At 38.5% G+C, this 17,601-nt stretch overlaps 2 protein-coding genes across 2 annotated transcripts; one reads left to right on the top strand and one right to left on the bottom strand.

Annotated features, from left to right (window-relative positions):
* Positions 1 to 1,233: 1,233 nt before the first annotated feature.
* nme4 (NME/NM23 nucleoside diphosphate kinase 4) lies at positions 1,234 to 3,947 on the top strand (the record flags this gene model as incomplete). The annotated part of the gene is made up of 5 exons (XM_083931228.1): positions 1,234 to 1,384; positions 3,063 to 3,193; positions 3,273 to 3,374; positions 3,592 to 3,704; positions 3,827 to 3,947. The coding sequence occupies 5 exons, from the start codon at positions 1,234 to 1,236 to the stop codon at positions 3,945 to 3,947; spliced, it is 618 nt and encodes a 205-aa protein (XP_083787354.1).
* A 1,920-nt stretch (positions 3,948 to 5,867) lies between these two features.
* Positions 5,868 to 14,074, bottom strand: eps8l1a (EPS8 signaling adaptor L1a). Its single transcript, XM_083932111.1, has 14 exons — positions 13,979 to 14,074; positions 12,975 to 13,092; positions 12,778 to 12,836; positions 12,422 to 12,557; positions 11,253 to 11,341; positions 11,063 to 11,137; positions 10,835 to 10,983; positions 10,549 to 10,758; positions 10,192 to 10,300; positions 9,957 to 10,097; positions 9,389 to 9,533; positions 8,688 to 8,850; positions 8,075 to 8,207; positions 5,868 to 6,740 (listed from the first exon to the last, which is right to left on the bottom strand). Exons 2-14 carry the CDS (start codon positions 13,090 to 13,092, stop codon positions 6,654 to 6,656), a joined length of 1,614 nt encoding a protein of 537 aa, XP_083788237.1. The 5' UTR covers positions 13,979 to 14,074; the 3' UTR covers positions 5,868 to 6,653.
* Positions 14,075 to 17,601: the final 3,527 nt, after the last annotated feature.

Below are 17,601 nucleotides of genomic sequence, written 5' to 3'. Positions count from 1 at the left end.
TTAACTAAAATGAATTTACTCCCAACTGAATTCATGATTCTGATTCACTCCAAAATCAAATGGGTTCTTCTTTGGCCCATGCTACACCACTGAGTTTTCATGAGGCTAGTCGTCCTCCTTGGCTGAAGTAATAATCCGATAATTGGTTTGGGTCTGTTTCGGAGCTAATGGATAATACAGGGCAGTTTTTAATTTGGGGAATTGTTAAAGCCTTTGACAGATATGAAGCATCAACAGACAGAGCTTTAATGTGAGACATGTGACTCACCGCATGTGACAAATGCTGTGTGAGGATGCAGGATGTAGATAGGAATGTTCAGCACAATAAGAATAAACAAATGCACAGTAATGACAAAGTGAAACCACTTCACAAAGTCAACACGACATGATGCATCATCTTTTCTCTATGTTGTTAGGGCTTCAGATATTACAATCTTCCAGCAGCTCCAACTCTTCTCAGCTGTCTAAATACTGAAGGCAAATGCTTGTTCACTTAAGCCGTTAGCTGAACATGTATAGTGGAGCTATGCAATTGTAGGATATTAGAAACGGTCTGCAGGTTCATGAGACTCTGCACAACTTAACCGGTGAACAGAACTGGATTACCCAATTTGCCTAATTTGATTAGAGCTTGTTTTAAGCTCAAAATTTCATTTTTATACCAATTTTATAGCTATTAGTTATGTCTTCAATGTAAAAACAATATACTCTAGATGTTATAAGATGTGAGACTTCCATTTAGTGCCAATGGAGCTCTTACAGACTTTAACTGCATCAAAAATGAACCTTGAAATTGTGAAATATTTTCATGTAGTTTTATTTAAAGGGAATTTTACACATTTACACCGCGAGATGACTTTTATTATTATTGGATATTTTATACAACCCGTCTGTGCTTCATGAACATACTTGAGTTGCTGTAAAACTTGAATAATTGTTCTCAAACTTCGACAGTAGAAGGTGGAGTGCAGGATCAGTGTTTTTATTGCTAGATGATGGAACAAGACAGAGGTGAGGAATTTCTGAATTCTCGCTCAGTGCTGGAATTGTATTTCTTTTTGCACAATAAGAGAAACAACAGATGCGTCTGGCATCACTGGAGTTAAATATGTCCCCGTTTGAGCGACAGTCAGTCAGGTGGGGAGGTCAGACGGAGATGACTCGTGAGTTTTGGTTGAGGAGGATTTACTTCTCATTCTCTACGGGCTGACCAAAAAAAACACACGTCAAAACATGGTCCTGTTGCAGCGGTGTGTGTTTAAACGGTTCCTCCAACAGTTTTATTCAGGGAATCAAGAACCTACGAGACGCTTCCCATCAGCTGGGCTTCCCACTGCGCTTCTGGGTGGACACGGAGCTGCTGCTGGATACAGGAGCAAATCAAGTAAGTGACTTTATTCACATCAGTTTTACTTTTGTACATTTCTTCTGGGTTTTTTTTTTGTTTTTGTGTTTTTTACGCGCTGACTTTTACGCACGGGAATAAACGGCACTCATTCAGGACTTATTGATTAATTCGGGAATTGACCGATTCACTTAAGAAATGTGTATTGCAAATGTGATCACGACATAGATATATGCCTATATTTCTTGAGATGGAAACATTATTGGCAGCGAGTCAAAGAGACCTTTACCTCCGAGGCGCAATGTTTATTTGTTCCAAACTTTACTGGGGCGTTTGCGAAAACAAATCCGCTTGCCAAACTTCACGGGGTCATGAACTGGAAGTAGGTTAGAGACACACACACAGATAGTGGTGATGATGATGATGATGATGATGATTTAAGTAAGGGCGATGTTGGGAGAAAGAGTGAGCTGCGATGGCCAAGACGTGCGTAAAGTTAAAGCGCAGACGGACAGTCTTCAAGTTAAATGCCAGCAGATTAAGTTTCTCCCGTGGCGCGTCACGTGTGTGTGTAATTGATCGCGTGCAGTCGTTCATAAGTTTCCTACGTGTTGCAGCTGTTGCTCTGTGCGTACAACTACAACCATCTAAATACAATATCTGATGTGCCTCTATTTCATTCGGTTTCCCTGCACTTTGGGTGCAGACTTTGACTAAATACTGTATTTGTCCTCTTGTAGGTTACTAATATTGGCAGTGTATGAGGGTCACTGGTGGAATGTAACTAAGTACATTTACTTATGCTACTTTATACTTGTACTTTTTACCCCATTGCATTTATTTTCAGCTTTAGTTACTTTGCAGTTTCAAATTGTTAATGCAACATATAAATCAACTAACAAATTAGGATACATTTGTAAGATTATCCCCAACTTTACCAGCTGTAACATTAGCAGTTCTTACTAATTAATGCATCAAAAATCAGTACTCAGGGATATTTCTCAAGTCCAACATTTTGCTTAATGACTACTTTAAGTAGTTTTTTTTAATGTAAATATATATGTACTTTTAATGTTTTAGATGCAGGACGTTTTACTTGTAACAGAGTCATTTTACACTAAGCTGCCAATTCAAGTTACTTTATTAGTACCTGAGGCAGATTTTGTTTGCAGTAGAGTTCACGTACACATATCGGAAAATCACATAGAGGCACATACTGTATCACACTTCATCCAACTTAAGACAGTGGGAATTTAAAGGGAAAGGGCAAATTAAAAAGTTCTCACTGGTCCAGAAGTGTCTTATACCTAAAACTAAATAAATCAGTAACAATCGTTTAGGTTGTTAAAACATAATGGGTAAAAATCATAATAATAATAATACAATAAAAATGTAAAAGACATAAACACAGCACTGATTATTAAATCTATTTTCAGACTTTACATGCCTGAGACCCTTAAAATTATGATTGACTAATATACCACTTAAGTAAGCGGTGATACATGCTGTTGGCTGTTTAGGACACATAAACAAGAAAGGTAAGCACAGTATGTTATTTCCCGTGAAGTACTTTTTGAATGATATGACGAGTCTCTATGAAGTTGTGAGTTATGGTGGCATGGTATGAGTTGCATACGAACAAAAGAAATCTTATCTACACCCCTGAAAACAGCAATAAATAATCACTAAGGTGTTGCTACTCTGTCTTTCCTGCCAGGTGCTCCAGATGTAAAGGAGCGGACTCTCATTGCTGTGAAGCCAGATGGAGTTCAACGTCGTCTCGTGGGACAAATAATTCAGAGGTTTGAGCAGCGGGGCTTCAAGATGGTTGGCCTGAAAATGCTGCAGGTAAAGAAGTCAGAAATAGATGTGTTTTAAATGCTTGTGGGATGTTCAAGTTCTAACTGTAGATGTCTCTGTCGTGAAGGTGTCGGACGATCTCCTGTCTCAGCACTACTGTGAACTGAGGACTAAGCCCTTCTATCCCAGTCTGGTGCATTACATGACCTCAGGGCCTGTTGTTGTCATGGTGAGGGGCCCCTCTCTCTGCCTCCTTGTGGGATGCTCCTGCATTCTACATTATCTCTGCTTCTTTTAAAAAATATATTTTTACCTTTAACATTAGGTTGACAGACATGAAAGGTGTGTTTTAAAATGAATTCCTAGAAAATCAGCTATAAACCTGCTACAGATCTCTAGAAGTATTGAATATCTTGTTTTTGTTGCATATGTTGTTGTTTGCTTAGGTGTGGGAAGGACACAAAGTAGTCCAGACATCACGTACGATGGTGGGACACACTAACCCAGCGGAGGCCCAGGCAGGCACCGTCAGAGGAGATTTCAGCTTTCATGTCAGCAGGTAACACCACGTCATTTCACCTCTTTATGCGTAGAGTAGATTTCAGGAATAAACTATCATGAGACCGACACCTTCCAGGAATTGCATCTTGTGAAGCTATTGCATGTTTTGGTCATTTGAAGGAATGTGGTCCATGCCAGTGATTCACCAGAGGGGGCACAGAGGGAGATCCAGCTGTGGTTTCAGAAAAAGGAGATCCTGAACTGGGACAGCTGCGACCACACCATCACCTGTGAGGAGTGAAGACGCCGAGAGCTGGACGCAGTGAGGATTACTAATTCTACCTCTTCTCCTGCGGCTCAAAGGTCTGTATCTTGTGACCACAGTGATTAAAAAAGAGTAGTTTTCCTACCAAATAATTTACCTCAGTAAGCGCACTTACTTACAGATTTTTGTTGAAACAAATGTGAGTTTTTTTTTATATAAATCAAGCTAAAATAGCAACTACACATACATTTAATAGCTGCTACATCTTTCATTGAACAGCCATAATAGGAGAAGTTTTCTTGAGTCTCAGGGTGAGACATGTGTTGGCTCCTTGCCGCGGAAATATACATTTTTTTATCGATATGTGTGAAACATTGAGGTGCAGTGTGAGTGCATCTAAAAAGGTCTGGATAGTCCAAACTGCTATAAAGTCAATTCATGTCAAAATCAAATCAAATTAAAAGTAAGATCTAATTTGATTTTTGTCGATGTTTTAATTGCCATATGCGTATAGGTCTACTGTAAAAATGCCAGAAGTGACTTATAGCTGCTCCAGCAGGCGAATAGATTCACAAAATATTGCACAACATTTTTTATCATAATGAGAAAAAAATCAGAAGTCTGAATGGGGTTTTTTTTGGTGCATTTTATGACATATTTTGAAAGCCTTGCTATGAAGTAATATGTGAAATATTGTATGCTTTCTTTGTCGTATAACAAATTATATGCAGAAGTGTTGTTTTGGGAGTAATAAGCAAACTAAAAACGCTTTTAGATACGTGTTTACTTGAATTGTTTCCTCAAATATTTAAAGTGTAATTACTTTAAATTGTTACCAAGTAAATTTTTGTAACTGAAATTGTTAAAGGGATGGTTTGGCTTTTTTGAAGTGTGGTTGTATGAGGAACTTATCTATTATCAGTGTATTACCTACAGTAGATTGAGAAGCAGGCAGAAGTCCTGACACGTAGGCTAAGCAATGTGTTGCTGTGGACGGGGGCAGCAGATAAACGTTTTTTGGACACCTAAACAAAATCCATTTCAGTTTAAGTGTTTACTATAGTTTCTCTCTCTTTCAGCTGTTCAGTCTCACTCAAAAGTTCTTCTTCGATATATACTGGTTCATAAAGGGATGCTCTTATCTCCACAGTGAAAGGCATTTCATCATTGCTGTCATAATCACTCATTTCTATTTTCTTGTATTTCTGGAGAGTCCACCCCAAACAGCTGACCTGCAGCATAATACAGTGTGCGGCACAGTTAGGCTTTATGTGTAGAAATATGTTGGAAAAATGCAGGAGCTAAAGGAAAGGACTGTCTGACAGCATGGTAAAGCAGTAAAATATTCCAAATATAATCTACTTTTGAAACTGATATTGATTTCTTTTTAGATGGGACTTCTTTTTATGGTGAATAAAGTTCTTATGTGTCATGAATCCTGACTGCTTCTCCAAACTGGCAGCGTGCCAACAGTCATCTTCCGCAGATATAACACCTTGACTGTTTAATTACCTCATGCAACCCGGCTTCAGGAAAGCCGAATGATCCCTTTAAACTGCCTACCTCTATTAAAAAAAATAAATAAAGAAATAAAATGAGAGGATGGACAATTTCAGGTGCAAATAATCACTGTTTACACTAGAACATTTGCGCTCTGGTGAATGTCATCTGTAAAATTTGTGCTGGTGCTGTCAGTGTAAAAATGTACTGAAGTAGCATGACCGTGAATGAATCCGATTGTATGTATGTCGACATCTTTGGTGTCACTTTTTAATTCTCCATACAGCTGAAAAAATGACTGCAGTCTATCAAACACAAGATCCATTACGAAATGACTTAACTAGAACTCGTCACTTTTTTTAGACGTGTATATTTTGATCATGTAACGTATGGAAAGAAGGGTTGCCGTAAACACATAGACACAGAAAACACATCATTTAAGTTTTATTGAAGCCAAAATATTGACTACTATTGATCCCCTGTGTTACTGTGTTGTACATTATGTCATGATATTAAGTCACAATAAAAAGCACAGAATCAGAAACATGTGGTCTCTATAAAACATCCTAGAAAGAGTCAGGATTCAAATAGTGTGTGTGTCATTTGAATGTGTATTTGGTCTAAAACAGCATCTGACTGCGACGAGCAACATTGTCACTTTCTATGGCTCGTTTTAAAGGCACATTTTCTGAATATGGGCTGTGTGTATTTCTCTGTTGATTGAGCATTTTGATACTTTCACAGTATTTATAGAGCACCTCAATCTACTTTTATAATCAACAGAGACATGTAAATTATATATTACACAATGGGCATTTTTATTTTGTATAATTCTAAAAAGCAGTTTCAGTCCATCGTTGTTAACACATCAACTCATCAGTATTTGATTGAATTTATTGTATTGCATCTTTAAGATATTGCCTAAACAAAGGATGACAGGAATGTTCAAATTGTAAAAAATATAATGTTAATCAACAGTAAGAATAGTCAAAGTAAAACTCCGGAGAGAAGTTGAAGTTTAAAATCATGTAAAAATCCAAAAAAAGTCCCAAAGTCAATTAAGAGTATAAGTGAGTGAGCTTTTTTTTCTTTTTTCTTTTCTATACACAGCTTGCCTTTATTGAGGAACCTATAGTACATAAATACAACAGCATGTGTGATTAAGTTAAAGTTAAATTAAAATCCATCTGCAACATTACTCCAGCTGTATATGTTGGCTCCAGTGGATGTTCAAGAGCCCCATCACACTACGCCACTCTCTGATTTCAGGTCAATCTTCAGCTTTTGCTTCTCCATCACAGTTTCTAGTTCTGTGGCTTTGCGGACATCCTGAGGAGGACACATATTTAATGTTATTTAACAACCTTTAAATCGTTTAAGACACTGTCCTTTGAAAATAACATAGGCACTTAAATTGTAGTCCTATTTGGTCACAATGTTTGTGCAATGAAGGTCAAATTAAAACACACCCCTGAAGACACCCATTATGACATTACTTTAGTACCAGACCAAGAACAAGAAGGCGCTCTAGTAATTCAAGCTGAAGTTGTTAACTTTCTGTAAATAAAATCAAATGTAAACAAATGTTTTTATGCATATATGCTGAAACTGTCACTATATCCTGACAGCACTATGAAACAGACCATCTGTGAAAAATCTTCTGTTCCTGTTCATGCTCCCAGAGCCCCCTCAGTGCCAACACTAGAGCAAAGAGGCTGAGTCACCAAGAAAATAAATATCTGAGCTTTGAGGTTTGACACGTGCCGTAAAATCTGTTCTGCCATTGCAGAGAGGCTCAATAGGTGGTGCACTATCATAGAACATGGCATGATTATTGTTCTGTAAAGTAATCATACTTGATTTGTATAGAACTATTTGTTTCACTGTAGTTAACAGTATTTTTGTTATTAACAAAGATGCAAAAAAAATAAGCCAGAAAGAAAAAATGAAAGAAACAGCCCAGTGCATCCAAAGAGCACCTGAGCCGAAACCATCACTTTATTTCTAGCGCCATCTGTTGGAACCAACAATGCTGCACCGTTCCATACCCCATAGCTGGCTATGTGCTCCTAATGACACCCGCTAGTTTCCGCCACACCTAAAAAAACAAAACACTCTGAGCCGAGGAGTCAATGACTGCTCATGAACTCAGATTACACTATGGAGCTATGCAGCAAACATGTTTTAGTGTACTGTTTAGCTGTAAAAATGAGTAACGGTACAGTAAAGTAAGTTTCTGAAAGTACTTTATGCAAAAAATATGCAACACAGTAACAGTGTAGGCTATAGAGTCCTATTTGATTGTTGATTTGTTTCACAGATTGATCTGAGTTCATGAGCTGTCATTGGCAGATGACATAAAAAGCAGACAGAGAGGTAGAGCGACCTGACTTTTCACAGATCGTCTGTCTCAATGTGCTGTCGAAATATAGTGACAGTCTCAGCACATATGAAAAAAAACTTTTTTTACAATACAGCAACAGTAAAATCTACCGTCTGCAAATATTGGCTTATCAGGTTTGTAGCACCTAATATGAATTTGGTGGTTTTGTAAATTGAAAGGTATCTAATCTTTGGTCAGTGTAGGTCAGTAGCAGTGTAATGACGTAAGTCTGTGCATAAGTCAAGGCTGAGCAAACACCCAAAATAAACACTGGACAAACCTCTAGAAGGGCCTTCTGCACCATAATTTGGCTGTAGACTCGTGCACCTTCCTCTGGGGACACGGTGCGGAGCTCCTCCTTATTCAGGGAAAAAAGCTGAGCCCCGTTCAAAATGCCCAGACTCTGAACTGTCCTAACAGAGGACAAAGGAGCAACAAAAACAGTGTTGGTCTCTGTTCACCTTTCATTGTTAAATTTCCCATTTTGATTCTCCACTTGGCTTTCTTGTAGTAATAGTGTCCTAAATGTCCACCTAGCTAACTGTTTATGCTCAACTCCACCTCACCTCACCTCACCTCACCTCAGTTCAGTTAAGTTGCACTACATAAACATGGGCAGGGAGGACATTTTAACATTTGAGGGCGCTATTGTGCACTAAATGAAACCGGGAAGTGTGCCTTTGAAAGCTGCATGTGCTGCAACTGGAACAAACTGGAGATCCTTGTATACGGTAGAGTCAATGTCCTGTCCATTTTGACTATTCCTTTTATATCACTTGATATTCCTGGTGGATCTTGACAAGGTGTTGCTCTAAATTAACTAAAACATTCTACAAACTAGCCTCGTTCTGAATTTGTCAGATCTGGAGTTTCCTCCAAGAGTACACACTCACGGCTGACTGAAGCCCTTGGCGGTGAGCCAGGCCTCCACCTCTGCAGACGGTGAGTGGTAGTTCAGGGGAGTAGAAGTGTCAGCTGCCCGGGGGACCACCAGCGGACGGGCTGAGCCTCTTCTCCCAGCCAGTCGTTGAAGAAGCTCGTCATTTATTACCTGGACTGCAAATACCATACACAAGACACACATTTCTCCAGTTTAAATGTAATTCTAGTGCTCCAAATCAAGATTAGTGCTCAAATACCAGGGTTGTTTTGTGTTTAATGTTCATGGAAGGTGAATGATTTTTAGGTCCGTTGACCAGTCATCTCTGCACTTGCAATCAACATTATCCCAGTGTTCTGTAGGACTGAGATATTTAAACATCTGACTGACAACAGATCTAATGCAATTCACTAACCAAAAGACTATTGTGTCCATGATGTACCATGGGTTTACACAGGATATAGAGAACCAGCAGAGGAAGCATGACACTCAGCTTCTTCCTCTTAGATATGGATACAACAAAGGATGAGAAGGATTTTTTTGAACTATCTGTCTACTGGAGATAGGACTTTAGAAGCACTGAAGTGACAGATGTGAAACAGTGCCAACTCCTACTGCTGTTGAAAGAACATAAAACGCTCCAGTGAATATGTTTGGGAACTTGATATCCCAACAAGCCTCTCTTATGTTCGTCTACATGATTCAACACGTTACCTCGGTCACTGTCTTCTGTCTGCAGTGTTGTAGATGGTAAAACCATGCTCTGTGGTCGCATTGGGCTTGTAGCGGTGGGACTGGTCCCAACCGGGCTTGGTGGAGCATATGAGAAGTACTTTGTCCGAGGGGAAATGGGGGTCTTCTGTTGTGGAAAAGGAGGAATAAATAAAAACTGGAGAAAAGGCATGAGACAGAAAGCAAAATATTCTATTTGAGGCACTGACACAACACAACAGCAAAACTGTGTGTTAATAACTGTATTAAGTTATATAACTAATAAGTAAATATGGAACTTAATATTATTATTATTATTTTCTTTTTTCTTTTTTACTGTATATATATATATATATACTGTATATATATATATATATATATACTGTATATATATATATATATATATATATATATATATATATATATATATATATATATATATATATACAGTATATATATATATATATATATATATATGTGTGTATTTTGATTTTGGATATGTCAAAGCACTTTGTAAACTGCTGTTTTTACAGGTGCTATACAAATAAAGCTATTATTATTATTAATGTACCTTTGACTCTCTGCGAACCACGGGGCTGTCTCTGCCAGTGTTATTCAGAGCAGACAGAGGCTCCAGGATGTTAGAGGGGACAAATCCGATCTGATCAAAGCGGTTCCGGCACTTCCACCATCGCTTCGATGACTCGAGGGCCTAAAGCAAGATCAGTCACGTTTTTTGATACAGTCCAAGAACACGTTTACTTTCACAGGTGGGTCAACACTTCTTATTCTATTTATGGATGTACCTCTAGTGTTTCTCCTTGTAGTACAGAGAGTTCACTGCTGTTTCTAGCCACAAAGTCGTAACTGCAGCAGTAAAGTCTCTCACCCTCTGGTGGGAGCCCATTTTCAACTCTGAAATAGAGAAAAAGATTTGCAACAAAAAAAAAAACCTATTCATCAAAGTAGAGTCAGATTACTTAATCTCTAATGTGAGACATTGACATAAGTTATTCTTAGACTTTATAACCTCCAGACTGATTTTATTAGGCAATAACCTGATTTCTGCAGCCATTAGTAATTTATTGGGCATCGTCACTCCTGTTCTAAAAATATCATTGGTCCTTCTTCTGCAACAGTTTTTGTGATGCCTGCAGACTTACATTTCATAAGTGTCTTCACCAGGGCCATCCGCTGCCTGTCGAGCTTGGTCCTGTAGAGTGTGTGTCTTCCTACTTTCCCTAAAAGCATCTTGTTTGTGCTGCAACTCGATGGGATCTTCAAAAAGCTGGCCAGTCGAGTCATAGGCCTGAGGCTGCCACCCATCCATGAAGACAGGCGAGTATGGAGGAACAGACACCGTAAGTTGGGAACTGGGGAAAACAGCCAAAGGATCTTGTTAGCGCAACTCGTAAACCAAGATCTACACACATACATAAACACACAGACCAGGGTGAAATCCAGTTGGGCCCCAATGAAGTCCACAGCTCCTTTTCTTCTTCAGTCAGATGCTCCTGGAGCAGTGACACGGCACCACTGGTCATAGCAGGACTGACCACCGACGCTCCTAACGCTGGCCCTCCGGTGGTGTTCACCATCTGTGAAAGAGTGGGTTGCAACTGTCAATTTCACAAAGAGAGCAATAGAGAAGCGAAGTGAAACATTATAAAGACTCACCAGTCTAAGAGGCACAAGGATAGAGTGCAGCAGCTGTGGTGCATCAGGCTGTGCGATGGATGACTTGAGACGGTCCTAAATAAACCAGCAAATTCGGCCAGTTACATTTCAATTTGCAGTAGTGTTATCGAAATGTATATGTTCATTTACCAGCTTATTCACTACTCAGTTATGGCCAGTCTTATCTCACCAGCAGACTAAGGGAGTACTTGATTTTCTGAAAGATGTCCACAAATTCTTTCTCTGGTGGAGGGCAAGCTTTCAGGGTCAACAAATCATCTGCACACAGAAGAGCACATTCACAGTTTAACATGATACAAAAGTCCTCCACAATCACTGTTGCTATTATTCAAACTTGTACATTGTCATTTGTTAAGTATTTTAATGATCTAGAACAATTTGCAAGCTGCCAAATGCAAGTTATATTAAATAGCAAGCTTTTCACACTTGCTATGTAGCAAAATAAAAGAAACACTACAGTAAAAGGCTTCAAATAAAGGTGTGGAGTGCTTGTTCTGGCTTGTTCCAAGTACTCCTACAAACCAAAGCCAGTGGTAGTGACTAATAACAAACTTCTATTTAATTATTAATATAATATGTTGATGGCCTATAGCCCTATCAAGGGTCACACCTATCTCAGTGTCTCATACACTGGCCACAAAATATACTTGAAACCTCAAACCTGGGAAACACCCGGGACATGTTGCCAGGACAACACAGGGTGAAGACAGATTGACACAAATTCCTATTCACAGGTATTTGCAGTTTTTAGTGACCGATAATGGGGAGACCAAATGGTTTTAGTGTTCTTTCTAATATCTTCACGTCACAGTGGAAAATGCCCTTAAGGTTATTTATTCACTCATAATCAAACAGGATATTGAAAATTTCTGGTATGAACCCAACAGAATAAACGGGTGAATGAAGCTTATTTAAAATAAGTTTACATTTAAAGAAAAAAATATTGTTGCTTCTTTATGTCCCTGGATTGACCTGGCCCCAGCTTCAGTAACTGCTTTGTCATGTTTCTCGTCCATGCTTTCTGTAGGCAAGAATTATAATGACTTGTTGTTACCTTGTTGACCTTCTTCCAGCGTGCAAAATACTGTGCCAATATTCAGCCTTTGTCTCCAGTTTCCTGCCTTTACTCTGCTTCTCCTGCCAAGCATCTCTAACGTCTGTCCTTCCCTGCCCCCAGCGGATCTAAACTTCTTCAGACGTCCTACCTAAGATCCATCATCTAACTACATATTGTTATTTGGGTCTGTTTCTGAAGATATGCAAACCGTTTTTGGCAGGGTATTTCATTTATTTTGACCATCCTAGTCGTAATTAATAGGGTGGGAGAATAACTCTCACCATCTTTTTCCTTCCCCTTCTTGCTCTTTCTGTTTCTCTTCTTCCTGCGTTGGTTGAGAACACTCTGGGCCTCCGCTGTCTGCTGCAAGCGCGCCATGAATCGCTCCACGTCGTCAAAGCAGTGGTTCATAATCTCCTGGAGAAAAATAATGTATGTTAAGGAAGATATAATGTGTACATTTTCAGGTTCATACTTTACATTGGGTTTCTTTCAGAACATGTTTACGTGCTTTAATGTTCAAAAAACATTTTATATTTTTCAGTGTGTTTGTATTGATTATTTCTATGCTTTTTTCACAAACGCATTTGCCCACACATGAAAAAATAATAACAAAATGTTTTATGCAAGCACATACCACGTCTCTCTGTGCAATCAACAGAGATGTTTGATTTGACTCCCCACTGGCACCATTTTCTGAGGAAGAACAAAGCCATGAAAGCAAACAAAAACCTCCAGCTTGCTGTATTAGCTCATGTGCAGAGGATGGAAATACATCTTTGTGGCAAGATACACATGCTCGCACATACATACACACTCTGCAGATGACTATACCTTTGCCCAAATCTGTGTAGTTGAGTCGGCTACCAGAAGGAGGCTGCTCTCCTGGAAGTATCATGACCCGGACACCTGAATGCCTTCTAGGTGCCACCTGAGGCGGTGGTGCAGCCATCTGATGTGAATGTAGACAGAGTGAAATCAGGCATACACATACAATATCCGGTACTATAACAAGCATGTTTTTTCTAGGCAGATGTTAACCAGTATTTCACCTTTTATGTGAAGTCACCAACACCTCATTTACTGTTTACCGAGAAATGCATTATCCAGCTATACTGTACATCATCTCATTATTACCTAATGTGAATCATACCTTCTACCTCAGCTGTGATATGTTTTTACTTTTCTAGCTTGACAAGTCTATACATGTAATGTGAAAGCCTTTGATAGTCCTGATCAAAAACAAGCTCATTTTGACATCATCAAAACATATTAAAAAAATGATGAATATCGAAACATTCCTCAAGCTGATTGTAAGAATGCTGAGTATTCACACTGGTATATTTGCGTGCATGTAAGTGACAGATGCTCACTACAGGAAAAACCACTGTCACAGGTGCATGGTATGCAGATGACACAACACCACCACAACTTGATAAAGAAAATGAATATAAAAGGTTGTCGCTCCGACATCTCTTTTCCTCTTTTCTTCTGTCATCCCTCCTCTTCCAAGACAAAGCAGCATAACATAATGCAGATAAAGCCTTTAATGCAATTATAAATTATAAAATAATCTTATGTATCGAGATAAAGAGAAGCTTCTTCAAACGTGTCCTCTGAGCAACATATTACTGACACAAGCTGTCGGTTATATGACAGGTGTATCTGCTTCTCAAACACACACATATACACACTCTCTTTCTTTCTTTCTCTGACACACACACGCACACACACACACACATACACACACACACACACACACACACACACACACACACACACACACACTGTTTGCACAAAGTTTACACATAGAATTTACTGTAGATGCATCACTGTACCTTTTAGTTTGATTTTTTAAATCCAAGGTGCAGAGAACAATCCTCGTGCTGAGTTGTATGAGCACTGAGCTGTTTACACGAGGACGTCCCACCTTCTTGAGATATGCAGAAACAAGAAAAACTGGTCTGGCTTTCCTTTCGCAGGTAATCTATGTTGCTTTCACTCTCTTCTGACTCTCTGTCACACTCACACATGCTCCCTCCCTTGTTCCATTTCTTGTCTCTGCATCTTTCTGAGCCTCTCCTTTCTTATGACAGGCATTTCTGTCAGCAGCTGCCTGTGGCTGGTGCCAAGGGGCTAATGTGATCCGCAACACATGCTATTCCAGAAATGTAATACAGTCTTCAAACTCCCCACCTCCACAAATTCACATAAAACATAAAAAGTTGACATAAAAGTTTCATTTGACACCAGGCCAAGATAAGGTTCAGAGGTTAAAAGGATAATTAGTGCCAATAAAAAGAGAAATGAAAGATTTAAATGTGATTAATTCAAAGAAGAAATGGTAATAGTCAGCTTCAGTAACTGGATTTGAACATTTATTCCCTTTATACCCACACACAACCACATACCAATCACAGAATCAATTCATAATTCATATATTATTTTCTTATAGTTGTCTTGCAATTGTCTGTTTTGAAAATGGTCTCATTGGCGATGTGAAATTAATTCTGAAACATTTCCTAATCTTAGAATCTGTCAAGGCAAGGCAAGTTTATTTGTATAGCACAATTCAACAATAAGTTAATTTTAAGAGCTTTCCATAAAACATTAAAAGCATTTGGGGGAAAACATCTAATTACATTTAAAACATATAAAAGTTCATTTAAAACATAAAAAGATCTTTTAAAACATAAAAAAGATCATTCAAAACATAAAAAAGATCTTTTAAAACATATAAAAGTTCATTTAAAACATAAAAAATATATTTTTAAAAATAAAAAAGATCATTCAAAACATAAAAAGGATCATTCAAAACATAAAAAAGATCTTTTAAAACATAAAAAAGATCATTAAAACATAAAAAAGATAATTTGAAACATATTAAATATTTAAAACATAAAAAATATAATTTAAAACATAAAAGATACTTTGAAACATATTAAATATTTAAAACGTATAAAAGATCATTAAAGAATTTTTTTAAAGATTTAAAACATATAAAAGATCATTAAAACATTTTTTAAAGATTTAAAACATATAAAAGATCGGCAAACGCAAGAGAAAAGAAATTAAAGTGCCGTTTGAAAAGCAGTAGCAAACAGAAAAGTCTAGAAGTAGCAGCAGACCTGCAGTTTTCTGGATGTTTGTTCCAGATGTGTGGTGCATAATAACTGAATGCTGCATCTCCATGTTTAGTTCTGACTCTGGGGAGACAGAGCAGACTTGTCCCAGACCATCTGTCAAATAACAAGTAGTGAATGAAATAGATTACAGTGACCAATGTGGTGGTTAAACTGCAGGACATAATTATTTTAAGTAAGAAAGAGTAAAATAAGATCAGTGTGAGGGCTCTGATTCAGCCTTTAGGTTCTTCAAGAATACATGTAGATTTGGTAACAATAAGTGTGTTTGCAATAACATACAGTACAGAAAGACGCGTATTACATGATATGTGAGAAGGCGTGGGAATGGATGTTGTCAAAACAATAGATATCTGGTTTCTGATATGGGGACGTTTTTTTCTGCTGGCTCATTTAATCATCAGCAGTTTGATGTACTTATGTGGAATAATCAAATGTTCAGTAGAGAAAGTGTGTGTGTGTGTGTGTGTGTGTGTGTGTGTGTGTGTGTGTGTGTGTGTGTGTGTGTGTGTGTGTGTGTGTGTGTGTGTGTGTGTGTGTGTGTGTGTGTGTGTGTGTGTGTGTGTGTGTGTGTGTGTGTGTGTGTGTGTGTGTGTGTGTGTGTGTGTGTGTGTGTGTGTGTGTGTGTGTGTGTGTGTGTGTGTGTGTGTGTGTGTGTGTGTGTGTGTGTGTGTGTGTGTGTGTGTGTGTGTGAAAATACAGCAAGTTCAACATGTTACCGCAGAGTGTTTGCATCACAGGGCATTAAAAATCAATTGCGTCCCACCGTCAGAGTGTTTTCAGAATCAGAATCAGAATCAGAATCAGAAAACCTTTAATGTCCCACAGACGGGGAAATTCTTTTGTCACAGCAGCAACAGAATATGACAAAATAAGATAAAAAATAGCAAAAATAGATAATAAGCAATAAAGTTAAATTTAAAAAGGGAAGAAATAGAAATAGACATATGTACATATTCACATGATGTAGTGCAGTTGTTCTTGTTTTGTTTGTTTGTAAAAATGTGATATGGAGTGAATAAATATGATTAAATAAGTCCAAATAGTGCAAAAAGCAGAAGTGCCCATAGTACAGGCATATTGCACAGTGCAGGATACAGGATGAGGTCAGTAGTCTATTGGGAGCAGTGCTGATTGTAAAGTCTGACAGCAGCAGGAAGGTTTTGCTTACTGATGGGAGCAAGGGCCCACCTGAGTTCACACAGCTTGAAAAGGTACCTTCAACATTCAACATCACGTTCAATATTGTCCGTTTCATCATGAAAACCAGCGTACACAACCTTTTCCTGCGTGTGCATCGTTCTCCCCACTGCTTTGTCTGCCGTAGAGCTGGGATTTCATATAAAATAAATAGCTTCACAATATACAGGGTTTTTTTTAATCAAAGTCATTCTTGGCATAAAAAATACATCTCTTTTCCTAAAAAATATATTTGAACCAGTCGATGTCTTAAGAAATATTCCATATCAAACCAAAATGATTTAACACATAAACATTCAAGGCCGTGTGCACAACACAGATGACGTCATGCGATATTTGTATATCAAATAAGCACCGCACATGTCCTCTGCTGCGCTCCTCCCCTTGTGTCTGTTATTCGTCTCAGCTTGTGTGTGCAACGGTTCCCATCGTTCATGTTAAAAACCCATTTAGTGTATTTGCAGTCTGTTACCTAACTATTGGTGCTGCCTTGCATCTAAGCTTACCTCTTCAGGAGCTGTCAATGATGTTTTGAACGAGCAGTCGCCTCTAGTGTCATCGTCACCATCAGTTAATCCCTCTATATACTGTACTGCACTGTGCATCGCTCGCCCTCGTCGTGGGGGTCACCAACGGATGATTAAACTCATGGACTTTCAGGGGGCATCTCTGCCCAGGTCTAGTCTTTATTCAATGGAGGGCACAATGTTCCTATTGTGAAGTATCAGCTGCAGTAAATTCTTCACAATCACCTCATTTTGTGTTAAGGTAAAATTTTAAAAACCCTCTTACCTCATCAAGGTGAATCTGTGAAACCTTTGCTGTCAAATTGTCACGGTCAAAGGCATTTCATTAGATCCATTTAAAAAATAAAAATGGGCACACAAGAGAAAACTTTTTCACTTTTATTTTGTTTTTAATCGAAATTATTTTGCAGTATGGGAGAAAACCGGCGCACCCGGAGTAAAAACCCACACTTTATATCCTCAAAGCCTCAAAGGTCCCAGGACCAGTCCCAGCCTGGTCAGATGCGTACATGAACTGATGAAGCCTCTTGGATGAGAGGTGAAACGTCTTCCTAGACAAACAACCAGTCCAGTTGTTTTTGACTGAAATTG

The sequence above is a fragment of the Echiichthys vipera genome (assembly GCF_963691815.1).
Source record: "Echiichthys vipera genome assembly, chromosome: 17".
In the NCBI taxonomy this organism is placed as follows: Eukaryota; Metazoa; Chordata; class Actinopteri; order Perciformes; family Trachinidae; genus Echiichthys; species Echiichthys vipera.
The sequence above is the reverse complement of the archived record's forward strand: the minus strand, read 5'-3'. Positions and strand labels throughout refer to the sequence as shown.